Source organism: Acanthochromis polyacanthus, chromosome 8 (genome assembly GCF_021347895.1).
Source record: "Acanthochromis polyacanthus isolate Apoly-LR-REF ecotype Palm Island chromosome 8, KAUST_Apoly_ChrSc, whole genome shotgun sequence".
NCBI classification, from domain to species: domain Eukaryota; kingdom Metazoa; phylum Chordata; class Actinopteri; family Pomacentridae; genus Acanthochromis; species Acanthochromis polyacanthus.
In genome coordinates, this window is record NC_067120.1 from 20769563 (window position 1) to 20796948 (window position 27386).

Consider the following 27386-nt stretch of genomic DNA (forward strand, 5'->3'; position numbering starts at 1 on the left):
GAAAATGGTGAAGGCTTCTAGAACCGTTATAAACACCAGAAGCCGAACATAATGGTACACTACAGTACCTCCCATATCGAACTTGAACACGCTGAAATCTGATTTTTTGTTTTGCCGAGAAAAAAGTGTTTTTCTTTTTTCATTACATGTTATCCATGCTGCGAAATAGCCTCTGGAAGGACCTGTAAGCCCTCCCGGTCAGAACCTGGAAGTTAGCATTTTGACGTGCACAGGGTCTATTAAAGTACACACACTGCTGGCATGGCACCTCACAGTGGCCAGGAGGAAAAGATCCTCCTGTCACAATACCAAACAACAACATACAGTGCCTTGTGAAAGTATTCGGCCCCCTTGAACTTTGCAACCTTTCGCCACATTTCAGGCTTCAAACATAAAGATATAAAATTCTAATTTTTTGTCAAGAATCAACAACAAGTGGGACACAATCGTGAAGTGGAATGAAATTTATTGGATATTTTGTACTTTTTTAACAAATAAAAACCTGAAAAGTGGGGCGTGCAATATTATTCGGCCCCCTTGCATTAATACTTTGTAGCGCCACCTTTTGCTGCAATTACAGCTGCAAGTCGCTTGGGGTATGTCTCTATCAGTTTTGCACATCGAGAGACTGAAATTCTTGCCCATTCTTCCTTGCAAAACAGCTCCAGCTCAGTGAGGTTGGATGGAGAGCGTTTGTGAACAGCAGTCTTCAACTCTGCCCACAGATTCTCGATTGGATTCAGGTCTGGACTTTGACTTGGCCATTCTAACACCTGGATACGTTTATTTGTTAACCATTCCATTGTAGATTTGGCTTTATGTTTTGGATCATTGTCCTGTTGGAAGATAAATCTCTGTCTCAGTCTCAGGTCTTTTGCAGACTCCAACAGGTTTTCTTCCAGAATGGTCCTGTATTTGGCTCCATTCATCTTCCCATCAATTTTAACCATCTTCCCTGTCCCTGCTGAAGAAAAGCAGGCCCAAACCATGAGGCTGCCACCACCATGTTTGACAGTGGGGATGGTGTGTTCAGGGTGATGAGCTGTGTTACTTTTACGCCAAACATATCGTTTTGTATTGTGGCCAAAAAATTCGATTTTGGTTTCATCTGACCAGAGCACCTTCTTCCACATGTTTGGTGTGTCTCCCAGGTGGCTTGTGGCAAACTTCAAACGAGACTTTTTATGGATATCTTTGAGAAATGGCTTTCTTCAGATGACGTACCCAAATGACATACATATATAGCTATATATGTACGTCATTGGTGCGTCCCATTCCTGACGATCGTATTTATACCCTCCCCCTTCAATTAAAGTGCCCTCCACAGCTGCGAGTGTGACTTCTTTTGGAGTGACACTCGGTAGTGGAGGGGGGCTGAATCCCAAACCGCCCCCTACACACTCCCTACACACTACCCCTCCGTTTGCGCGTTCCCGCGGAGGGTCCTCCATATTAAGGGCCATCACAAACCGCGTAATGCGGAGGGGAGTGGACTGTTCAGCCCTTAAATAGCGAGTCTGCATCGATGCTCACTCTGGACAACTTTTTCAGGAAGTGCAACGTTGAAATGGAGGAGGAAACAAACATATTGATGTGAGTTCCACATGCGTCCATTATTTCTCCCACGCCTTTTTCACACTGACAGAACATCACAAAAAGAGTGGTGTAAAAAGATAAAACAAAAGAAACAAATCTTCTTCTCTGCTGACGTTTGATTTAATTGTGCACCCCCTGACACCTTAAAATTTGAACACAACTGACAGAATTCATTTATTCATTTGTTGGATTTGAAATGCCAGATAATAGGATTGGAAAAAATTTGAGTGAAAAAAAGTGGGATGCTTTCGTCTTCTGGAAGCAGCAGCGATCCTTGTTAGTTGCAACCTGTGCCACAGCGCTACAGCCATGCAAAGTAGGCGTCTTTGTGTTACCATGGCGATGACGTCTTCCGTTTTCCGGTGAGGCGACAGGGCGTCCCACATAGATATATACAAACGCTAGATGTCTCGAGACGGAGTCGGCGGCGTCGTCACTTGGCGGCCATCTTAGGACAGGGGACTGCTCTGGCGCACTGTACTGTAGTCAATGGTAAGGTGGATGATTTCCTCACTTTAACACTCATAACTCGCTCAATTCTTGATTGATTTACAAACGGTTTAGTTTATTACAAACCTTATTAACGTGGCTATGATTCAGGCTCAATTCAGAAATCGCAGCTTTTCGTTTTGAAAAATGCGGCATAGTTGTGTGTCTTTTCTGCCTGGCTACTCACATTGAAGATGGTGTTACTCACAATCTGATTTTCAATTATTAGGTTTTCCTGAGACTAACGTTTTTTGAGAACCTAATCTTTAGGCGAAATTACATTCTTTGTGGTTGTGGTTGTATTTATTTGCTTGTTAAGAGACTTTGATTGAGACCTTAGACTTATTGTTTGTATACATCTATGCCTGGATTAGTTAGCCTGCAGCCGAAATGCATTGTGGGTAATGTAGGCACCGGGTTCATGAAAAGAAAATACATCATCTCTTTTTGTTGTGCATTGATTTTGGTTGAGCTTTGTTTTTATCTGTGCATTAGAAAGCTGATAGTAATAAAAAAGTGCAATGTTAAATATTAAAATTACATTTACATCCATTTATGCTGAAAAAAGCTGATATCTGTGTTCATTATTATATGAATTCAATGGTTTTAATTATTCTTATGTAAGCAGTAAAACAAGTACATCTCTGACGTTTATAACAAACCAAGCTGTTGTAAAATCGGTTGAAAATTGAGCAATCTACAGTGATTTTAAAATCCATGCTCCATTGACTTTAGTGTTATGAGTGATCGAGCAGCCCTGTCCCAAGATGGCCGCCATGTGGCGACGTTGCTCCCCATAGGCTGACAGCGCTCATGAGCCATCTAGTGTTTGTATATATCTATGGCGTCCCATTCCTGACGATCGTATTTATACCCTCCCCCTTCAATAATAGGTGCCCTCCACAGCTGTGAGTGTGACTTCTTTTGGAGTGACACTCGATAGTGGACGGGGAGTGTGTAGGGGGCGGTTTGGGACTGAGCCTCAGTGTCGCCGTAGACACGGTAGACACGCTGCTCAGAGGGGCGTGTCGTATCTGCTGAGTCATATCTATGGTCTAAACAGGATGTGCAGTAATCGCAGAAACCGCACCGACTGGCAGAGAAGGAAGAGAAGACACTTCTTTAATCTGTTAGTATGATGGAGTTACTTTATCATTGATAATTACGTTTTCTGCTTATGTCTCTGTGGCTCTTTTTCAGGTAAGAAGTCTGTCCTGTTGTTGCGAGTGTATTTTAATCCAAACCAATTTTCATAAAAGTGACCTTGTTTTAGTTACTAACCTCAAATAAAAGCAGCTTTGCTCCCAAAACTGAAATAAACAACGAATTATAACGACACTTAAGACCAACGAAAGTAAGACAAACGAAAATAAGACAAAAAAGATGACCTGACATGGAGAACGAACCGAAAGTAAGTTCTGGAAAGTTGGAAAGATATCCACAGAGTCGGACTCTGTCAGTATCTCATTAGATGTTGTCAAAACATAAGCGATGCCTCTTTCCCATCGTTGGAAGCTAGACAATGCGCTACAAGCCCAGTTTTATCAAAAGTAGCTGTCTTTAAAGCTGTAGAAATAACATTGGTGTCTATGTGCAGCCGGCTGTGCAACAAGTGAACAGGACCACCTGCAAACTGCAAAACCGCTGCAACAGCGAAGAGAGACACAAATATTCAGTAACTTAAGTCATATACTGTCGTGTCACCAAAATCACTGCAGCCTTCAGTTGGCTCCTGCTGATCATACTACAATACTTGATTGGATATATTTGTTTTTTTTTTTTTTTTTTAAAAACATAATTTTAAGGATTCTTTTTATTTAAAAAAATCAATAACTTCACTCTTATGTACTGTGGTGTCACTAAAATCACTGCAGCCATTAATTGGCTCCTGGTCTTACTACAACTCTTGGTTTGATGTTAAATTTTTTTTTCAGAATTTTAAGGAATTTTTATTAGTAATAAAATTCAGTAACTTCACTCTTCAAGAATCCAGAATCTTTATTGTCATTGTGGTTTCAAACAGCAAAATTTCGATTGGTGACTCCCATCCATAGGTAAAAAAAAAAAGAAAAGCAAGAAAACGACACATTTTATACAAATAAAATAAAATAAATCCTCAAAAATATAAATATGTAAACAGAATTAGCACACATGAGCAGTAGGATGAGTGGTAAAGTGCAGTCCAGTGCAAGATTCAGTTCTTTATTGCACATAGTGAGTCTGTTGTGTGTGTAGGGGGCAAATGGACTGGAGAGCTCTGGGGTAGAAACTGTTTTTCAATCTGTATGTTAGAGTTTTTGTGTTTCTGTACCATTTACCTGAAGAAAGAGGAACAAACAGTCCATTTCCCGGGTGGGTGGGGTCGGCAGCGATACGTCGGGCCTTCCTCTGGACCCGGCCCGCGTATATGAGTCCAGGTCTGGAAGAGGACTTCCCACAATCCCCTGTGCTGTTTTCATCGTTTGGGCTAAACTCTTTCTGTCCTAAGCTGTGCAGCTCCCGTACCACACTGTTGCACCAAGACAGAGGATGCTTTCTATTGGGGTCTTGTAGACGTTTGCCAGGAACTGAGGGGAGAGACCAGCATGTTTTAGCTTCCTAAGGAAGAGGAGTCTTTGTTGAGCCTTCTTCACTAGGTGAGCTGTGTTCAGGGACCAGGTCAGGTCAGATTTAATGTGGATGCCCGAGAACTTGATGTTGTCAAACACGCTCCACCACTTCCCCTTGAATGAGGAGAGGAGCTCTGTCCTCCTGGACATCCTGTAGTCCACAATGACTACGTTTATATACAGTCAATAACCATAGGGGTCAGTTTAAGGGGGGACGGTGGGGATGTGTCCCCCCCACTTTTTGTCAGGGGTCATTTTGTCTCCAACACATTCAAATTCTTCACATGTAAGCCGTTGTAAACCCAGTTATTTTCAGCAGTATAGAAAATTCCAACGCTCCTGAATGCACCATCCGCACTCGGCTGAGAGCACAGACATGCAGCACACCTTCGTGAGGTTAAAAAAAACGTGCAGATGCTAAATTTGCGCCCGTGCCAAGTGGAAGCTCCGACCAGAGGCGTGCAGGGGCAAAATTTCTGCCCGGGAGAATTAGTACTATAGCGGCCCACAGACCCCTTTACTCGCATGTACTGATAGCTCAACAGGTTGAGCCTCCGCCTTTGGTGTGGTGGTTGTGAGTTTGAGCCCAGCTTGTGGCATTTTGCCGCCGTTCTTCGACATTTTCTCAAAGTGCTGTCTTACCAACGACACGGAAGCATATGAGAAAAACAGGCAATGCTAAACTTTGATCTCAAGTAGAGGGCCACAAAATATCGTCCCACGAGCCGCAGTTGGCCCGCGAGTTTGAGACCCATGATTTAAAGCATTATTATTATTATTATTATTATTATTATTATTTTATGACTGGAGCGGCCCAACAATAAAGCGGCCCACTGGGGATATCCCTGGTGTTCCCGATTACCCAGCACGCCACCCAGGGTGTGCATTTCCATCTGACAATGGCTGTGATCTCCATCCCCCCACTTTTAAAAACAAACTGACGCCCTTGTCAATAACCCTTTCATAACCGGAATATTAGCAATAACCCGGTTGCGTACGGCCATGTAAACACCCGCAAAAACCCGAATATGCTCATATTCTGGTTTTTAAAAACCTGGGTTACTCCTTTTCTAACCTGAATATCTCGTAATATAAACGCGCATCGGAATATCCCCATAGAAAGAAACATTAATTTGCGTTCTGCGCATGTTTCATCCAAAAGGAATCTTGGTCTTTTGAGTACGGCAACTACTTGTATGTCGCATCTGGCACGCGACCCACCGGAAATACACAAGAAGAGGTAAACAGACATAGCGAAGCCCACACGCGGCAGCACAGCGCCACACTTTTGGAGCGAGGAGGAAACGGACTACTTTATTTTTTTAAACTTTTTTTGTCTTTGGGTACAGGAAGAAGAAACGGAAATGACGCAATTTGCGTCATGACGTTGTCTGTGCATCCCGGTTTGGATGGGAATATCCCAATTGATTACGCTGATCATGTAAACAGGAGTAACTGTCTGTTTAGGCATGTAAACAGGTTATTCCAAATGTTTGAGAAACTGGAATATTGACCTTAACCCGAATATTAATGGCATATAAACGTAGTCAATAACTTGCTGGTGTTCAGAACAAGGTTGTTGTCTTAAACACCACTGAATAAGGTTCTGGATCTCCTCTCAGTAGTGGGTCTCATCATTGTCCGATATGAGACCCACTACTGTGGTGCTGTCAGCAAACAAACTTAAGCACTGTGAACAAATTAGCTCTGTCCAACCATCAACTGGCTCCTGCTGGTCATACTACAACTCTCAACATGATTTTTTCCCCCATAATTTTAAGAAATTTTTATTAGTAGTAAAATTCAATACCTTCACTCTTATCAACTGTAGTGTCACCAAATTTACTGCAGCCTTCAATTGGCTGTTATTGTAGTATGAACCCCCCCCCCCCCCCCCCCCCCCACACACACACACACACACACACACACACACTGCCTAAATTCCCCCTCTGGTTGTTGATTTAACTTTTAAATCCCTGTCTATGGAAGTTACAAGTTTAGGAGTTCTTCTTTGAGAATAATCCTTTGCCTGGCATTGTCATTATTTTTCTCATAGAAAATAACTCAAATTGTATTTCCTCTGTCAAATTATTTAAGTTTTAATAGATCTATTAATTGAAATTATTTCTTTCTCATACTAGGCCTTAGTGCTTTTTCCCAGATGTACAACCTGAGATTCTAATTTTGTGGATGGGTGAGTTGAATTTTAGATTCAGTTATTAGTGTTTTTTTTAATGTTTAGGCTTCTCAGTAATACAATATGTGCTATGATCATTATAATTGTTGTGTTTTGGTAAAAATAAAGTTTCCTCCACAGTGAGGAATTTTAAAATGTAAAGAGCTTATGGAGGTCAGCCTCTGCACATACTGTAACATTTCTCCATTACGAATGAAATAGGCATTGCCTTGAGAATGGATGTTAGTGAACAGACAGAAAAGTGTCCTGATAAAGAGCGACCTGCTTCATCCTGCTTATCCTTGAGAAGTGATGCCTCCATGCCCAATCCTCCTGAATTCTCCAAAGACACAGCTGATGGGTACATAAAATCTGCTCAGTTTTTTTGTCATGATTGCATTTATTTTTATCATTTACACTTATTTAGATGTTTCTTTAATTATTTAAATGTATTTTAAATATCAGTGTCTGCTCTGTACATTACCTTGATGTAGCAGTATGTTGATTAGTCTCTTATATTTGTAAAGGATTGTCAGCTGATACGGACTGTTACAAGAGAATGAATCTGAAGGATTTCTGTGATCTTGACACAGTCACATGCTGTTTTGTTTTCTATTTCTTAGCAGGTCAGTTCAATTTGAAACCTCAAACACATCTGCTTTATCGTGTGCGTCTATAAAAAGGGATTCCTCCATGCCAACTCATCTTGACCTCACCAACAAAGACCCTGACAGGTACAGACAGCAGCATTATAGTCTATTCTGTGTTTTTAGTCATAGTTGTGATTTGATTATGGAAATCAAACGGTTCACTCGTCCAAAACTGGTCTGAAGGTTACTACACCACGGATGTAGCCAACTCCTCCAGTTTTTCTTCTTTTTTTCACCATTAGCAGGTGAAAATTTCCACTTGCCCAGCACTTAATGATGCTCTAAACACAGTGATTGAAGTGTCATCCTCATCAGCTGTCTGCTGGTCTTCAATAAACTTTTAGAGAATTTTTCTTCATCTGATGTTTTTTTTCCAAAAACTAGATTGGTAGAAATTGATACTTGGCCTGTAAGTGAAAATTTTTTTCACTTACAGGCCAAGTATAGTAGCATTTCAGAGTTGGTCCATATTTTCCATAGATGAAAATGCAAATTCACTGTCTGCCCAAAAAATAAGTCGCCATATAGATTTAACTAAACAAAGTAAGAGCCTTCCATTAGAATATTACTGGATTGATGAATATGTTTCAGTAGGCAACAACTTATTTAACCCTAGCTGATACAGTGAGGAGCTTCTCATGCCTTAAACAATTGTGTTAAAGACACATCCTGTGGTCATGGAAAAGATGTTAATCTGTTTCAGAAGGGTCAAATTATTGGGCTGCATCACACAAAGAAAATAACTAAGAAGATTTCTGAAGCTACTAAAATCGGGTTAAGAACTGTCCAACGGAGTATTAGAACCTGGAAGGATAGTGGTTAACCAACATCTGCGAAGAAGAAATGTGGTTGGAAGAAACTCTTGGATAGTCGTGATCGGAGATCACTTAAACATTTGGTGAAATCATACAAGAAATCAATAGTAGAACTCATGGCTATGTTTAATAGTGAAAATAAGAGCATTTCCACATGCATAATGCGAAAGGAACTCAAAGGATTGGAACTAAACAGCTGTGTAGCCTGAAGAAAACCACTGATCAGTGAGGCTAAATGGAAAAAAGGGCTTCAATTTGCTAGGTAGCATAAAGATTGGACTCTGGATTAATGGAAGAAGGTCATTTGATCTGATGAGTCCAGATTCACCCTGTTTCAAAGTGATGGGGGTATCAGGATAAGAAGAGAGGCGGATGAAGTGATGCACTCATCATGCCTAGTGCCTATAAGCCTGTGGGGGTTCGGGTTATGATCTTGGGTTGGTCTGGTCCAGGTTCGGTAATGTTATGTTCCCAAAGAGTGAAGTCAGCTGACTACCTGAGTATTCTGAATGACCAGGTCTTGATAGCATCGGCATATTCCGAGATGATGGTGCCAGGATTCATCATGGGGCTTGCATTGTGAATCAGGGTGTATGAGACATCATTTTCACACGTGGATTGGCCTCCACAGAGTCCAGACCTCAGCCCTATTGAGAATCTTGGGGATGTGCTAGAGAAGACTGTGCAGTGGTCCAACTCTCCCATCATCAATAGAAGATCTTAGCAGAAAATCAATGCAACTCTGGACATAAAAAAATGCTGTGTCATTGCAGAAACTTATTGAAATGATGCCAGAGTGAATGAGTGCCATATTCAAAGCTAAAGGAAGTCCAATAGAATATTAGAGTGTGTGACTTTTTTTGGATGGGTGCCGCATCTGAACAAAAAAATAAAGATGTTTGTTTTTACAAACATGAAAACAAAGAACAGCATAAAGGCAATTAACTACAGCCAATAACAATTCTAAGAGCTGGTGCTAAGGTCACCAATTACAGCCTGGATCCAAATACAGAGAATGCTGAGAGTCATCCATATTCACAATTTATCATCAGGCTTCAAGTCAACTTTCTGTAGACTTCCGGAGGTTTTATTTGGGGCCCAGTTTTTGATCCCCTATAATCTTACAATATAGATGTGATACTATGAAATAAATATCTATGTGCCACATTTATTTCTAAAGACATTAAAATTTTCATGATGGACATACAGACTATAAATAGGCTGAATAATGTGGAGTTGTTATAGTCTGCAAAACTACAGGAAAATGACGCTAGAGGTGGACAATAGTATGGTGATTGTCCATTTATAGTGTGAGGCTCCTCAGTTAGGATTTAATGTTGAACTACTCTTATGTTTGGCAGCTAATGTAATGGGAAAATGTTATTGTGGACTGATCATACAGTATCTATTATGGTCAATATGTAACATAGAAAACCTGCAAATATCAGACATTTAGTAGCTGTCAAGTCTTCAAACCTTTCAGAAAAATACTTTAAAATCAGTCCTAGGGTCAGAAAGTTTAGCTTTTTTCCATGAAACCATGTGGAGAAGACTTCTAAGTCCCATCTTGCAGTGTATTTAATCCTTATATTGGCATCCTGTCTGAATCAGTCAGCCAAACACAATTTAAAATTCAAATGGATGAATTGCAGCAGACTAGATTCAGAGTAAAATAACATTCTTCTTAACATTTATTTCAAGAGACCAGTATGACTCTCCAGAATCAGCCAAAATGGATGGAAATGCCATATTCAAGGTGAGTTAAGTCTTTAATGTATGTACTAAAACCATAATGAACTACATCGTATTTTCATGTGTGCAAAGTAATCATAGTATTGTAATGCAAAGGTTTTTTTAAACAACAGTGCAGACCATTTTACTCTCTTCTTTGCAGTTGGTGGAAATCCAAGGCATGGACATTTTGATGCATGAGATGAGAAAGTATAAAGGGATTCTTTTTCCAAATTTATCACAATGTTCTGGGAGCGACAAGCAGGATGAAGTCAGTTTGACCAGTGAAAATACACAGCAAGATGGAAGTGCCTGTGAGGGGGCTCTGAAGATCACTCTCCATGTCTTAAAGGAAATGGGCCAAAAGGAGCTTGCAAACAAACTGGAGAAACGTAAGTAGAAACAGTGCAGAAGTACTGGATGGAATATATGAATTTTTGTGATGTGTTTTTGAATAAATAGCTGATATAACATGTTCCTGTCCAGTTTGAGATTTAAACAGTTTCATGGCAAATTTTAGGAAAATGAATGTGTCTCATGAGGCAGTGTGCAAACTACACAATGGCTTTCAGGGAGTTCACTTTTTTCACTTACAATGAAGTGAATGCAAGTGTGATTGTTCGTCTATGTATGTAGCCCTGCGACAGACTGGCGACCTGTCCAGGGTGTCCCCTGCCTTCGCCCGAGTCAGCTGGATAGGCTCCAGCGCCCCCCGCGACCCTTGTGAGGATAAAGCGGTGTATAGAGGATGGATAGATTTACAATGAAGTGAATTTAGATGTTACTTACCATTGCTCATCCATCCATCCATTCATTATCTACACACCGCTTCATCCTCTGTTAGGTTGTGGGGAGCTGGAGCCTATTCCTGCTGACTTAGAGCAAAGGCAGGATTCACCCTGGACAGGTCACCAGTCTATTACAGGGCTACATTTACAGACAAAGAAGCACTGTCATATTCACACCTACAGACAATTTAGAATTACCAATTAACTCCTGCATATCTTTAGACTGTGAGAGGAAGTTGGAGAACTCATGCTGCACAGGGAGAACATGCAAACTCCACACAGACAGACCCCAGGCTCCGCGAACCGGGGATCTTCTAGCTGAAAGGCGACAGTACATTACTGTGCTGCCCAACATACAACAATAAAAGCCTAAATATACACATAATCCATGCTGATGAAGGCACAGACTAACAGAAATGCATGACAAAAAAAAATCACATCACATTTTCAGGGGAGCTCATGTCACATTAAGAGGATCAAAGCTCCCCCTGGCTGCTCTGTAGTTTGCACACTGATGAGAGAAGAGTTTCAACAAAAATGTTCTTAACATTGTTTTTTTCCTGCACACCTAGACATCTATGGTGAGCTTGATGTCTGCCAGCGCAAACTCAGAGACAAACTGAGAAAGTTTGAATACATTTATGAGGGATTGACGCAGCATGGGAACCAGACGCTTCTGAACAAGGTGTACACTGAACTCTACATCACAGAGGGGGTCAGTGGAACTGTCAACAATGAACATGAGATCAGGCAGATTGAGGCAGCAGCCAGGAGACCAGCAACAGAAGATAAGCCAATCAAATGTGAAGACATCTTTAATCCCCTTTGTGGACAAGACAGATTCATTCGAACTGTGGTGACTAAAGGGATTTCTGGCATTGGTAAAACCATCTCTGTGCAGAAGTTTAATCTGGATTGGGCCGAGGGGAGAGTTAACCAGGTTATTCAGCTCCTTATTAACCTCCCATTTCGGGAGCTGAACCTGATGAAGGAGAGACGGTGCACACTGACACAGCTTCTTCATCATTTTCTTACAGAGGCAAAAGAATCAGGAATTTCAAATTTTGACAAATACAAGGTTGTTCTGATATTTGATGGGCTGGATGAGTGCCGCCTGCCCCTGGACTTTGACCGCAACGAGCTCTGCTGCTCTCTCTCAGACGAAGCTTCAGTGGATGTTCTCCTTACAAATCTCATGAAGGGGAACCTGCTGCCCTCTGCACGTATCTGGGTCACCACCAGACCAGCAGCTGCAGGTCGCATTCCAGTGGATCTTGTTGACCGTGTGACAGAGATACGAGGGTTCAACGACCCCCAGAAGGAAGAGTACTTCAAGAAAAAAATTTCAGATCAAAACATGGCCAAAAAAGTCATTTCACATGTGAAGTCAACCAGGAGCCTCTATATCATGTGTCACATACCAGTCTTCAGCTGGATATCTGCCACCGTTCTGCAGAAGATTTTACAAGAGACAGAAAGGAGACCAGAAGAGGACGAGGGCAGAGGAGAAATGCCCAACACGCTGACACAAATGTACACAAGTTTTCTGCGGTACAACTCACTGATCAAAAGTCAGAAGTATTCAGCAGGACAAGAGGAACCTGACACAAGATCCCTGGATGAAGAGATGATCTTGAAGCTTGGAAAGCTGGCCTTTGAGCACCTGATGAAGGGCAACATGATCTTCTATGAGAGTGAACTCAATGAGTACGACATTAGTGTCAACGACGCTGCAATATACTCAGGAGTGTTCACACAAATCTCAAAGGATGATTTTGGGCTTCATCTGGAGAGGGCTTATTGCTTTGTACACCTCAGCATACAGGAGTATTTTGCTGCAATGTACATTTTTCACACATTTGTCTGCTTCAATCAGAACCTGCTGGAACCACAAGAAACCTCCACTGTCCAGGAGGCTCCCGTCGCAGTAACCCCCCTTCTCAAGAGTGCAGTGGATCAGGCCTTGCAGCATGACAACGGTCACCTTGATCTTTTCCTTCGCTTCCTGCTTGGCCTCTCTCAGACATCCAATCAGACTCTGTTGAGGAGTGTTCTCCCCACACTGAGAAGCAATTCATCAAGAAATCAAGAACTTGTTGAACACATCAAGGAGAAGATCAGGCAAAATCCCTCCCCAGAGCGTTGCATCAATCTCTTCCACTGCCTCAGTGAGCTCAACGACCATTCTCTTGTTGAGGAAATCCAAAACACCCTGAGCTCTGGTAGCCTTTCAGAGACCACGCTGTCATCTTCACAGTGGTCTGCTCTGGCCTATGTGTTGCTGACCTCAATGGAAGAGTTGGATGAGTTTGACTTGAGGAAATATTCAAGATCAGAAGAGGGTTTCCTGAAGCTGTTGTCAGTGATTAAAGAATCCAGAGTTGCCTTGTAAGTAAAGAGGACTTTTATTCTATTGTAACCCTTAACCAAACATCCTTTTTACACTCACATCTAACGTTACATCATACAGGGATGTCAGATTATTGTACATGTGACTGGCATTGCATCTCAAAATATAAACACAATGAATCCATGAATGAGGCGATTATAAGAGCTGGTGTTTTTCAAATATAAAACCACCATTCCTGATCATTTCTAAATCATTTGATCAAATTCATCAAAAACTATTGTGAGGGCTTCAGATGTGATTGGTGAGGGCTTTATTTCTCAGTTGTTCTTATATGTCAAGACTAATAATTTCACAAACAACTCTATCATATTCGATTTTGATTTTGGCAGGCTCAAAGAATGCAACCTCACGGAGAAATGCTGCGATGCGCTTGCAGCAGTTCTGAGCAGCTCATGTGTGAAAGAAGTGGACCTCAGTAATAATGACCTGCAAGACTCTGGAGTAAAATTGCTGTCTGCTGGACTGGCGAGTCCAACATGCCATCTGGAGAAACTGAGGTTAGTGCAGGGTTTCCTCCAGGATTTTTTTAAACTGTGGGGGAGGTCTGCCCAAGTGGAAGACGGGGGTGGGGTGGGGGGGTGGGGGGTGGGGGTGACGACGACGACACATTTTGAAATGTGAAATTATGACTATTTCAAACTGAATGTTTTTCTAAATACATTATTTATTATCAGGTTTCCAGTACATTAATTGAAAATAATAACTGAAAAGACTATCTTGCAGTAACAACAAACACAACGACAAATTAAAGCAGCATCTAGAAGAGGCGTCAATCTGCCTGTGCCACAGAGCTTGTGCCTTTGCTTTATCCTAGTGCTGTGGCAACAACAGTAAACAAAGAGGCAAAAAGTAAAAGGCTGTAGCAAAACTATATACAACTGTGCCCTTCTGTCTCCTGTGAGACTTTTTTAACATTTGAAACTGCATCTGCAACTGCACTGTCTATCTAATGGCACAGTTTGCAGCCTGGCTCAGAGCACTTCATTTTCTGGGGCTTTTTGAAGAAGAGCTCTAAGGCTCTTTGATAAGGGAAGTCCTTAAGAGCTGGTCCGTTGATGCTGAGGAGCATGCACGCTGCCAGATGATCCCCCTGCAGCATATTCCTGAGATCCGTCTTCACCTACACATAAAAACAATTAAAAGTGAGTGGGGTGTAGAAAATTGAGAGAAACCAAACCATCTCTGACTTAAAGTTTACTAATAACCAAATGTCTGACCCTGTTCATTGTAGAGAAATCTCTCTCACAGTTGACGGATGATATGGGCAATGTCAACGCAATGGCCGCTAGCTGGCTCAAGGACGGATAGAGCTGTCCCCATTCGTCGTTTTGTTTTTTCCTCCCTCTCTCCTTCGCTGCTGCTCTCTGCTGCCTCACCATGCTCAACCTCCTTCTCTGCCTCTCCTCTTTTCTCTCCTCCACTCACCTCCTGCACTACTTCTACCTGCGCTCTTATCTAATATAATATTGGGAAATGTTAAATTTGTTCACATCATCACCAATAACATGCAGGTAATGTTAGGAATATTTAAATGTTGCACTTATCATGGTACACATCATTATAATTTCTATTGACTTGAGGGAATTACATCACAACAAAAGTCTCAAGAACATTGAGCTTCTATGTAAGATTACCTGAGTCTCTTCCTCTGGAACCTTTCTCTTCTTGAGAAAATAGTTTAATATACTCATCTGAAAATGTGACCAGAAAAGAGTCAAGGCAGAAAATTACCTGGGCATGACCTAAGCTAACGTTATGTCGTGCTGTTCAAGACGTCTATCTGAAACGTAACGGGTTTCCTCTATCAACAGAAAATTTAATTTTACAGTTAAAAAATAATCTACAACAAAATATTATCTCTCTACTGTATAACCAAAGACTCGACATGCTTTATTAGGCCTAGATTAATCTCTCTTTAACAAGTGTCAATGGTACAAAAATAAAATAAAAATATGAATCTCTCTGAAATAATGATAATGCGTATCCTGTATTAAACAATGAATAACACATTTATCACGACTCAGGATTTTTTCTGTAGCCTAATCCATCTATATTTCGTTTTCACTGGTTTGAAAAAAACTGTATCAAATACAACCTCGTTTAGGTACCTTTCTTTCACCCTTTTCTCTCCCTCCCCGTCGGACTGTTGTCTCTACTCTCTTCGCATTTCACGCGCAGCAGTGACTCCGGTGTTCCTGTGTTGGTTTTTCAAAATAAGGGTAGGGTATTTGCAGCGTAGCCTCACATTTCACAAAAAACACCACGTTTTGTGCCGAAATCACATTTAATACAATAATCGTCATTAATATATAAACATAAAACAACATAAAAACAAGATAAAAAAAAACATTATTCTGAAGGTGTGGCGGCTTTTATTTTGCCATGGCGGTGCGCCACAATCAATTACATGTAGAGGAAACCCTGTAGTGAAAATGTGTTGATGCAGGCCGTCTGTGAAAATTCATTAAAGCAAAGCTGAAACAAAACTTGGTTTTGAGCAATAAAGATTGTATTCTGGTCCTCTGACTTGCAATAAATTTGCTCACAATTTCAGGCTCCCTTTTTGTGGAATCACAGAGATTGGCTGTGGCTTTTTGGCTGAAGCTCTGCGGGCCAATCCCTCCCACATGAAGGAACTGGATCTGAGTTATAATCATCCAGGGCAAGTGGGGATGGAGCTGCTGTCCTCTGTACAGAAGGACAATGAACACCTCACTGTCAGGTATTACTTTACATCAAATGTCACAAGAGGTTTTTGGTTTTGTTAAGGAACAAAAATTAGAACATGTTTGACACAGATTTTCTCCTCTCTTCGATTTTTTTTTAGGTTGAACAACAATGAGGAATGCTACCTGAAGTCATCTCTAAAGAAATGTAACCTTTGCATCTGCAAACATACAACACAGACAGTCGAGCTGTTGAATATCTGCATACAGTGCCTATAAAGTAGCAGAAAGTATTAGTATGCTATAACACCCTCTTGGAAGTTTTCAAAAATAAATCAGTCTTTTTAGTTTGGTGTTTAAGACAAGGACTAGAAAATAAACCTTTCATGCTGAAATGGCAAAAATCTTTACAAAATAATGGACATTAATATAAAATATAAAATAAGTGATTGCATAAGTTTTACCCCTTTTGAAGTGGTTCATCCAGTTGGTGCTAGATGTCACACAGTTTGTAAAATGGAGATCCTCTTAGTGCAGTAAATGTGTCACAGTGAATGTAGTACAGACTGGTGAATCAGCACAACTGGTTATAGCTACACTATGAAAACAAAATGCTGAAATCTCCTGATAGCAGGTCAGGTCATTCTCAAAAACTGAGAAAGAGACCAGTGATGGAGGGAAGTCCTTCAAAGGAGTTGCAAGCTTCATCAGCTGAGATGGGATAGACTGTTTACAACTGTTGCCTTGGTTCTTCACCTGTCAATGCTTTATGGGAGAGTGACAAACAGGAAGCCACTATTTAAAAAACACTTTTAGTAATCTTGACTGGAGTTTGACAGAAGGCACATGGAATCAACTAGAAGAAGGTTCTTTGGTGCAATGAGACCAAGCAGTAGCTTTTTGGTCATCACACTAGACGCTATGTTAGGTCGACACCAACCACTGCATATCATCGCAAACACACCATCCTCCCTGTGAAGCATGGTGGTGGCAGCATCAGGATGTGGGGAGGCTTCTCGAGAGCAGGCTCTGAAAGGCTTGTAAAGGTAGAGGGTAAAATGAAGGATGGCTTAGATAGAGTACAATCACTTATTTTAAGGTTAATTTTTAAAAATGAACTAACAGAGAAATCTGAACTAACAGAGAAATCTGTTTGACCGTGGTTCAACGTTGAGGAGAAATAAAAGGCAAAAACTTCCAAAGGAGGCGAACACTTTACATAAGCACTGTATTTGTGAGCAGAAGGTTTTATCCACTTGAGACCACGTATACTGTGGCAGTCTTGAATTTTCAGTGACTTTTCCAACTCTTATTTTTCGATGATGCAAAGGTTGACACACATGCATCTTTGTCACAAAGGAAGTCACAAAGTCCATCATAAAAAAAATTAAGAGTTGTGGGAGTCCCTGGAAACTTGAGACTGCCATGACCCACGTGGATTTTACAAGTGTATGTGAACTTTTGTTTCCGATAGCATATGAGCACGACTGAAAATATCTTGAAAAACTGTATTTTTATGCCTTCAATGTGCTTTTCTGTCATTGTGTCCAGATGCATGCAAGTTGACTATGGATCTGAATACAGCCCATTCACACCTGCGGTTCTCTGAAGACAACAAGAAAATGACACATATGGAAGCTGCTCAGCCATACCCCGACAACCCAGACAGATTTACAGACTGGGGCCAGGTGCTTTGTGCAGAGGGTCTGTGCGATCGTTGCTACTGGGAAGTAGAGTGGACTGGGGAACGGACTGGCATAGGAGTAGCGTACAAAGGAATCAGCAGGAAAGCGACAGGTAACGAATGTGTCCTTGGCTACAATGATCAGTCCTGGAGTCTGCGATACTGCAATGGAAAATACACCGCCTGGTACAATAGGAATGATGCACCCATATCTGTCCCCTACTTCAACTCCAAAAGGGTTGGAGTGTTCTTGGACTGGTCAGCCGGCACTCTTTCTTTCTATGCAGTATCAGCACCCACCATGACTCACCTGCACACTTTCCACACTGAATTCTCTGAGCCGCTGTATCCAGGCTTCAGGCTGGGGAATGTACATTCTACATTAACTCTGTGCCAGGCAGAAACACCTTAAAGGCCCATGTTCAGAGTATATGTTGATGGAAAAATGTACATAGAAACAAATCAAAGCTGAAAAACGAGACAGTTCTGTCAACAATACAAGGAACATTTAAGAGATTTCAGATGGCCTTGTGTTTACTTTTGATCTCTAAATCAGTTGCAGAGAGTGTGCTGTGTGTATATTTTGTGTAAAATCTGTTACTCTGAAAGGCCTTTGCTCCGTATGCAGCACGAGACATCACCTATCTTAAAGTTTCCACTTAGCTATCACTGTTCCTATGTACTGAACGCTCCTCTGGGGTATCCAAGCTTCTCATCCAGTCCTTATCCAAAGGAAGGCAATTCCAGCTGCTTGAATCTGCAGTCTCATTGTTTCATCACTGCCTAGAAGCCGTTGATCAGAGGTGTACAGAGACGTCATTAGCAGCATCTCCAACGCAAGTGTGCCCTGGAGATACTGTAGATTAAACCTCCTACCATGGATGCATCTGCAGTAGTGACGCCTGCTCAGAAACGTTAAGCAGTATGATCTTGATATTTCAAATTCACCTTGAATATTGTGTAATCTTCCTGGACAGAAAAGACCAATATACAAAGATGAAGCAACACACAACAACATTAAGTACAGTCGAATGCTGATATGCCTTTAAAGGAAAATCATTGGACTTTCCTGTTAGTAAATGCTTTGCTTTATTCAACTTATGACTGAGGAAAATGGATTTGTCTGAGTGCATAGCCTAAGATAATCATGTATTGTAATATTAAAATACAACAGACCAAACAAGGAAACTGTGGATTTTTCAGTCGTTAAGTTTATTTTATGTAATGACTTCACTTTTTTTGTGTGCTTAAACTGTTACATATTTTAATGCATTCGAGTTGATTGACAGGACCGTGATCATTGAGTGACAGTGTTGACAGAAGCGTGTCAAGCCAAACAATGTAATAAATAAACGATTCATGTCGAAACATTCCCACCGCAATGCTAACACGCTGGAATCGGATTTCATTCCCCTTTTTGAAAACTGCAGAGCAGGTAACTGCAGATAAAAGAAGCAACTCACTCGTGTTATAAATTAGCGCTCAATTGTACAATGTAAGTGCAGAAGCAAGAAAACTATATACTATTTAAAACTATGAATTAAAAAACTCTTTGCGAAATGTGTCTTCCTGTCAGTCATACAAAAAGGGATCTGTTACAAGTGAATCAGTTAGTTGGCAGAAAAATGCTTCCTTCCCTCTTTTTTACTTTGCCTTCACAAAGAATCTCTTCAGTTTTGTGCTGGTCGATCCTGTGGGTCAGTGCTCTGCAGCAGCTTTGGCTGAAAGGAAGAAAACAGTAATGAGACCAGTAGTTGTTACTGCTGTCATGTTATAACACAGACAGGTGACAAATTAAAGGAAAAACTAACACTGATAAGGTGTAGGCCACTGCTTGCTATCAGAACAGCTTCAATGCAGCTTAGCATTGATTCTCCAAGTCTCTGGAACTCTACTGGAAGAATGGTGTTCATTCTTCCAGTAGATATTCTCCCATAGGTCTCGCGGAGGTGTTCTGCTGGGTTGAAATCTGGTGACTGTGAAGGTCACAGCATATGATTCACATTCTCTTCCTCAAAGCATTCAGTGGACCTTGTCTCCTCTGGATGGAGACATTGTCATCCTGATGAGAACACTCCCATTGGGATAGAAATGTTCCATCATCAGATGAAGGCGATCGCTCAGAACTACTTTCTATGGCTTTACAGTGACCCTTTCCTCTAAACGGGGCAAATGGAACTAAACCAGACCAGCAAAATGCCCCCATAGCATAACAGAAACATCGGATCCCCTCACTGTAGGAGTCAAGGATTCAGGATTTTCCTTTGATTTGTCACCAGTCTGTAAGCACAAATAAGGCATGTTTAATTTGCATTGGTAGTACTTGTGCAAATTAAACATATTTGTGCAAGAATCTATCCCAACAGGTTACACAAACTGTTTTCACATGTTTATTTTACTAAGACAAAAAAATATTTATTATGACAGTTTATTGTTCAAATACTTTGGGGAATCTTAGAAGTGGAATAAATCCTGCATGAACATCACTGTAATGTGTAGCATCAATCCAGTAAAAAGTCCAAAAGTGCTCTTCAAATTTTTACAGAGAAAACACACACAACCTGCACCGAAATACCTCCCGCACTCAGACAACCACCACATTTCACCAAAACAGCATTTTTAACACCTCAACCACTTGAATCACAACAACAGCTGATAAAGAACCTGAAGCTGGTTTCACAAAGACACTGACCACAGCTTAGATCTAACCAACGTCAGTTACATGGAAATTTATTTGTTACACAAAGCTGTTTGCTTTCCCCTGTGTTTATTAGGATGAATTTGCTCTGAATTGTGTTCAAATTAGAACTTCTCCTAATCCTTCACCTTCTTAAAGAATTTGACAGTGACAAGAATATTTCACTGAGAAAATCCAGTAATGAATGTAACCAAAAAAATCTCGCCCACTCTATAAAAAAAAAACTCCCCTTCTTACTGCTCGCTCCATGATACTGTCAGAATAAATGACTTTTTAATTTAAAAAAAGCTCCATTGCATCCATTTTTTTCATTTGACTGACAGTCAGGAAAGCACAGCTGTAAAATAAATAAATAAATAAATATCATTATTATTCCAAAGTGTTCCAATAACACTGGATCATGTACCAGTATGCACAAACACAGGACCTGAGCTAAGTGGAAGGCGGACATCATTAATGTTACAAGTCAAAATCTGTGCCGTGTTCTTCACCTTTTTGTCAGCAGTTGCTCATGAATTTTACCAGAAAGACACAGGTCTGAAATGCGCCTACATGTAATCAAGATGTGACTACAGGTCAGAGAAGGTCTACACACTTTAAGGCTCCAAATAAATAATCTTTCAAAGCAACTTCTTTGAAAGTAATTGAAGAGCATGCTTTGAAAGAGGTTTAAATGTCTTATTTGGAAGATGCATAGACCCTGTTGTGATGCTTAGCTTCAAGTTAGCCTGAGGGTCTGGTGCTCAACGGGTTAGCCTGACTTAATTTGGGATTTATTTTTTGATATTTTGGTCTAACATTAAAGACTAGTCTAAAACGTCTCTGTGAAACCTGCCCCTAATGCTCTTCAACAAAAACAACACCCAAAACAAAGACACCAGGACTGTGCACAGATGTTGACACAAATAAGGAAGGTTGGAATAAGTCAGTTATATCGTTTACAGATTTTCAAAGAAAACAAGTAGAAAAGAAGTAAATTACTTTTAAGGGCTTTGAGACCATTTCATCACCAATGTGTGCACATTCCTGAACCAAACACAACAACATCCACAACATAAGAGGGAGGTCAGGGTGGGTATACCTGGACCAGACATGCTCACCGGCTCTCCAGCCACTCAGTCCCTGCACACCAGGGATAACCAGAAACACATGTGGCCAGTCTGACATTGTTTCTGATAAAATCCACCACTGTACGACAGCACCACGTGAATTGTGTATGAAATGAGAACATATTTTTGCTTCACATTCGTTATAGTTTTTTAGCGACAACACTTGTATTAAGTGGGAAAATGGAACTCTTTGTTTTAATATCTTCATTGTGTTTTTGTACTTGATGTCTGAGGATCACAAGACAGTTCTGTAAAGTAAGGACTTTCTGATGGGTCTTTACAGTGATATGAGGTTGGTTGATGACTGATTTGCACTTCAAGTTAGGATTATTGAAACTGGAGTTACAAGGCTTGGAGAAGGCAGACATAGATACTGCTGTGTTATGTAAATGAAGGCCTTAATGAAGTGTAGTAATGTAAAAAGTGTGTGTGTGTAACTGACCTGCCACCTGTTTGCTCTTGCGTGAGGCCTCTGAAGCCAGGGCCTGGGACACATTCATGATCCTCTCCTGCTGCTGCAGAGCTGAGTCCAGCTCACTGAAGTCCAGCGGTGCAGATGGCTGTATGTTCTGAACACTGTGGAGAAGACACACACACACACACACACACACACGCGGAGGACTATAAACCAATCAATTCCTGAATAGCACGCTGAAACAAGTAAGTGTCCCTGTCTGACATTACGACAGGTCTGGAAGTGTTTATTCAGAGCAGAACACTGAAGAAACTGCAGCACACGCTTTATATTCCCTTTAAATCAGTGTAGGGAACGTTTGATCACTGTAAATGAATGGTTAAGCTTTGAATGTTATTAACCTTCTGAACCCTAAGCAGTTTCTGGGCATTTCTTTACCTCTGTCACACTTTTCTCTCTGTTGATATTTCACTGCAATTTTAAAGCCCTGCATCTCTATGGAAACAACATTACTATGGCTAGACAGAGAGATAATTAAAAATGTCTCTTATGCAGAATGACACAATTATGTCATAAATCCTGAAAAAAAAAACGAAGAAACTAGTGTTCACTTTCTTTGATGATTTATTTTGCAAATAGTCTGAAAACATGTCGACTCTGCAAACTAAAGATATTTTACTAAATTCCTAATTTCTTTCCACGAAAGAAAACTCAGAATTTTGTCATGCAAGTGTTGATCATAGGTGAGTCACTCATATCTTCTTCTCTTCTTTTTTTCACAGATTGTAGTGTAAACCTTCTTTGCACTTACACACGTGGACAAAATTGTTGGTACCCCTCAGTTAAAGAAGGAAAAACCCACAATTCTCACTGAAATCACTTGAAACTCACAAAAGTAACAATAAATAAAAATTTATTGAAAATTAAATCATCAAAAACAGCCATTACTTTTGAATTGTTGATTAACATAATTATTTAAAAAAACAAACTAATGAAACAGGCCTGGACAAAAATGATGGTACCTCTATAAAAGATTGAAAACTATTTGACCAGAGTGACATGATTAACTCAGGTGTGTCATTTAATTGACATCACAGGTGTTTCCAAACTCATAATCAGTCAGTCTGCCTATTTAAAGGGAGACAAGTAGTGACCCTGCTGTTTGGTGAAAAGGTGTGTACCACACTGAACATGGACAACAGAAAGCGAAGGAGAGAATTGTCCCAGGACATCCGAAAAAAAATGATAGACAAACATCTTAAAGGTAAAGGCTATAAGACCATCTCTAAACAGCTTGAAGTTCCTGTGACAACAGTGGCTCATATTATTCAGAAGTTCAAGACCCACGGGACAGTAGCCAACCTCCCTGGACGTGGCCGCAAGAGGAAAATTGATGACAAATTGAAGAGACGGATCGTTGGAATTGTATCCAAAGAGCCCAGAGCAACCTCCAAAGAAATTAAAGGTGAACTCCAAGGCCAAGGTACATCAGTGTCAGATCGCACCATTCGTCGTTGTTTGAGCCAAAGTGGACTTCATGGGAGACGACCAAGGAGGACACCACTGCTGAAAAAAACTCATAAAAAAGCCAGACTGGAATTTGCAAAAATGCATGTTGACAAGCCACAAAGCTTCTGGGAGAATGTCCTTTGGACAGATGAGACCAAACTGGAGCTTTTTGGTAAGGCACATCAACTCTATGTTCATAGACTCAAAAACCAAGCATACGAAGAAAAGAACACTGTCCCTACGGTGAAACATGGAGGAGGCTCAGTAATGTTTTGGGGCTGCTTTGCTGCATCTGGCACAGGGTGTCTTGAAAGTGTGCAAGGTACGATGAAATCTGAAGACTATCAAGGCATTCTGGAGAGAAATGTGCTGCCTAGTGTCAGAAAGCTTGGTCTCAGTCGCAGGTCATGGGTCTTCCAACAGGACAACGATCCAAAACACACAGCCAAAAACACCCAAGAATGGCTGAGAGAAAAGCGTTGGACTATTCTAAAGTGGCCTTCTATGAGCCCAGATCTGAATCCCATTGAACATATGTGGAAGGAGCTGAAACATGCCATTTGGAGAAGACACCCATCAAACCTGAGACAACTGGAGCTGTTTGCTCATGAGGAGTGGGCCAAAATACCTGTTGACAGCTGCAGAACGCTCATTGACAAATACAGAAATCGTTTAATTGCAGTGATTGCCTCAAAAGGTTGCGCAACAAAATATTAAGTTATGGGTACCATCATTTTTGTCCAGCCCTATTTCATTAGTTTGTTTTTTTAAATAATTATGTTAATCAACAATTCAAAAGTGATGGCTGATTTTGATTATTTAATTTTCAATAAATTTTTATTTATTGTTACTTTTGTGAGTTTCAAGTGATTTCAGTGAGAATTGTGGGTTTTTCCTTCTTTAACTGAGGGGTACCAACAATTTTGTCCACGTGTGTATTTAAATGAGACATGCAGAATGAATTTAATGAAATATCATTATTTTTAGATCAGGTTAATGACAGTTGATCCTCTGATTGTCTGTTTTTACTGTTTCTGGCTCCGACAAATGGTGTGACTTTGGCATTTTATTAGAGATACCTTTCAAACCTACTGGTGAGATTTGGACTTAATTATTACAATAGACCTCAGCATCAGTCTGAACTCATTATATGCCAATATCAATGGACTTCTCCGAAAGTAAAAACCAAACATGTTCCCCTTTGTATATCAATATGGCCCCAGTGGTAAAGGAAACACCAAAAACACACATTATCAGCCCATCTCCTGTATTTTTTCAGTGCTTCTACCTGGATTTGGTCAGCAGGTTCTTGATGCGCTCGGCCCGACGGGAGCGTTCCTCCAGCTCTTCTGGGCTAGGAGGCTCCTCAGGGTCTGACTCGATGTAGCGCTCTGGGATTGGAACCTTCTGTGGTTTGGACAGCTGCATGTCGGACAGACAGGTAGTCAGTCTCATACAGTAGTTTGGTGGTTTAAGGGCAGTCAGTGAGCATCTGTGTTTTTAGTTATTCATGCAGACAGAAAATGTGAGGGTTAAAATTTACTGCTTCAGTCTGGCTCTTCTCTTTCCTGTGAATGTCTTTTTCAGGAGGAAAACAGACACAGAGAACCAACTATTAGGGGATTAAACCTGATGTATGAGAACAGAGGAGCTGTTAGAGGATTCCTGTCTTGGTGTGTCTCTGATCCTGAGTTTCTGACTCACTGCCTCCAGCTGAACATTTATTCTTCATGACTGAGACCGATGATGTGCGGGTACCTCTCGGCTGATATCCAAGTTGTAGTCGAAAGGCTCCACGTCCACCTCTCGTATGCGTGTAGCTGTTGCCGTCACCCACTCGTCTGAATGTTTCCTCCCCCTCTCTTTGACCGGATTCCACCCTTCATCGCTCTGACCTTCTGCTCCGGGTCGCTCCTCCTGCCAGTCAAACACCTGGAAGGAGCAGCGGTCAGGATTACACAGCTAGCAGGAGGAACAAATGCAGGCTTTTGGTGAAGCTTAACTAAGACAGTGGAAGTGTTTCTAGTCATAAGTCTCAACAATTACGCACGTTTCTTATTACATCAGGTTCGTATTAAATAGATTTTTGTTTACATGTAATGCCACTGAGTCAGACTGAAGTTAAAGCGTCAACGGAAGATAAACTGTACATGTAAAAACTTAAAGCCTTTAGTTGTGCAGCTATTATTAGTTAATCCATTACTGACCTGATAGGTAATTAGTTTGCCACAACTTTGATAACCGAGTTACTGAAAAGTGTTAAATACTGGTTCCCGCTTCTTAAATTTGAATATTTGTCGGTCGCTCTAATCGTCTGTGATAGAAAGCTGAAAATTGGGTCTTGATGCAGGTGATCTGACCAAATGAGCATTTTGAAGAATTTTGTTTTCCAACAATTTTCGAATGAAGAAATAATCAAGAACATAATATGTGGAATATACTTATAATAAAAACAGTAACTAGTTGAAGAAAATCTATTTCAGATATGTGAAAGGGGATTTCTAACATGTTTGTTCTCTTTAGTAAAGAGAAGGAAAAGACAAACCAGCATGGAGCATAGCAGGGAGGTCAAATGAGGACAGCGATGTCGTCTTTGGATCAGAAAACAGTGGGGTTTACGGGGAAATGTAAAATCTGGCCTTAGCATGTAAATAAACCACAATCTCGACATTTCACTGAATGTAGACTGTATTTATATGGTGTATAAAAATGGTTCCACACAGGCAGGCCATAAGCTCTGTGGGTAAACATGTACTGTCACTGCAGTGAGTCGAGCCTCGGCTAAAGGGAGATGTGAATTTAACACTTATGTGCAACCAGGAATAACTACAGCAAGAAGTTCCTCTGAGGATTTGAAAGGATGATGTTTAGTAGCAATACCACAGGAGGGACCAGGAGGATGATTAGTGTGTGTTTCTGGAAGCTGCAATTACACAGATACCACATCCTTCACTCCATGTACACCACCACATTTGCATTTACGGTATAAAATACTTTTGTTCCCTGACAAGCGCTTCTTTGTGTGTGTGTGTGTGTGTGTGTGTGTGGTGAGGGGTACTTGTGAGTAATCATCCAAGGAGCATCAAAGCCATGCATGCATCCTTCCCACTCCAGTAGCCCGCAGCAGGGTCTGATCTGTTGGTGTGCTCACATGCTCTGAGAAACACTGCATCCAATGCCTTGTTGCGCTCAGGAGAATCAATCGCACACAGAAGGGCACAGAGAGAAGAGCGAAAACCATGCAGACACAGATTCATCAAACCCCCACCGGATGAGGAAGAACACAGCCAAGAGGAGGTTCAGAAGCAAGAAACTCTTTATTGTCGAGTGCAAATCTCTACACGATAGAAAAGAAAAGGGAAAAGAGTTGTGCGTTGCTTCTCAATTACACAGAATTAGGTGGCGATTAGCAGTTCACTTCTCTAGGTTCTCTACTGTATTTCTACTTTTCAACTGAGCAATCTCCTGTTACTACCTCTCTCTTTGATCTGATAAAATGGATGTAGCTGTGGAAAGATAAAAGCAATATGGCAGAAAAAGCTTTTGAAATTAATACTGGTCAGAGAACAAGGAGCAGACAGCAGTGTCGTGGAGGATCGAGCTGAAGAATGAAGTATCTTCTGCATATATACATTTGCAAAGACGATTTGTCAACAGAAAATTTGTCAAAAAGTGAAAATTTAACAGATTTTATTGCTTTTCTCTGTTTTATATCTCCATAAATTGAATATCTCTGGGTTTTAAACTGTCACTCTGATGAGGCAAATGAGTTTTTTCTCTAGTTTTCTAGATGCCACGAACAAAGATGAAGGAAAAGTTCAAGTACATTTCACACAAACCAAATACTGCCACATGACAAATTCTTATTTTTCACACCGATCTCCCATAACCAAGTTGTCTGCTCCTTGTTCATACTTATTTCTTCTTTTATTGCATTTCAGCCCAGTTGCTTGAACCTGTTTTGTATATTTATGATGCATAAACAGCGCAGCATAGGCCACTTAAAACTACTCAGATGCAAGTACAGCTTCTCCTTCCAAC

At 40.8% G+C, this 27386-nt stretch overlaps 2 protein-coding genes and 1 long non-coding RNA gene across 14 annotated transcripts in view; 1 reads left to right on the forward strand and 2 right to left on the reverse strand.

The window, feature by feature from the left end:
- The first annotated feature begins 3138 nt into the window (after nt 1-3138).
- LOC110956883 (NLR family CARD domain-containing protein 3-like) lies at nt 3139-18131 on the forward strand. Of its 3 annotated transcripts, none has more exons than XM_022202636.2 (11): nt 3139-3214; nt 6836-6888; nt 7093-7231; nt 7494-7604; nt 10037-10091; nt 10230-10458; nt 11427-13242; nt 13594-13761; nt 15819-15986; nt 16092-16138; nt 17482-18131. In XM_022202636.2, exons 2-11 carry the CDS (start codon nt 6885-6887, stop codon nt 18024-18026), a joined length of 3282 nt encoding a protein of 1093 aa, XP_022058328.2. In that variant the 5' UTR covers nt 3139-3214; nt 6836-6884; the 3' UTR covers nt 18027-18131. The 3 variants fall into 3 exon arrangements, with proteins under 3 accessions (XP_022058328.2, XP_022058329.2, XP_022058327.2); XM_022202637.2 differs by having other exon boundaries at nt 3152-3285; nt 7497-7604; XM_022202635.2 differs by having other exon boundaries at nt 3153-3285.
- LOC127535224 (uncharacterized) lies at nt 13909-15446 on the reverse strand. Its single transcript, XR_007944005.1, has 3 exons — nt 15373-15446; nt 14899-14955; nt 13909-14384 (listed from the first exon to the last, which is right to left on the reverse strand). It is a non-coding gene; the product is annotated as an uncharacterized LOC127535224 (long non-coding RNA).
- Nucleotides 18132-18807: 676 nt separating the features above from the next.
- The window catches only part of LOC110956882 (pleckstrin homology domain-containing family A member 7-like), a 161058-nt gene continuing 152479 nt past the window's right edge, over nt 18808-27386 (reverse strand). For all 10 annotated transcript variants that reach the window (XM_022202627.2, XM_022202625.2, XM_022202624.2 and 7 more), the window contains 4 exons: nt 25104-25277; nt 24634-24767; nt 21864-21997; nt 18808-19335 (listed from right to left, as the gene is read on the reverse strand). In XM_022202627.2, coding sequence (XP_022058319.1) covers nt 19313-19335; nt 21864-21997; nt 24634-24767; nt 25104-25277 — 465 coding nt within the window. In that variant the 3' untranslated portion in view covers nt 18808-19312. The remainder of the gene's footprint in view (nt 19336-21863; nt 21998-24633; nt 24768-25103; nt 25278-27386) is intronic.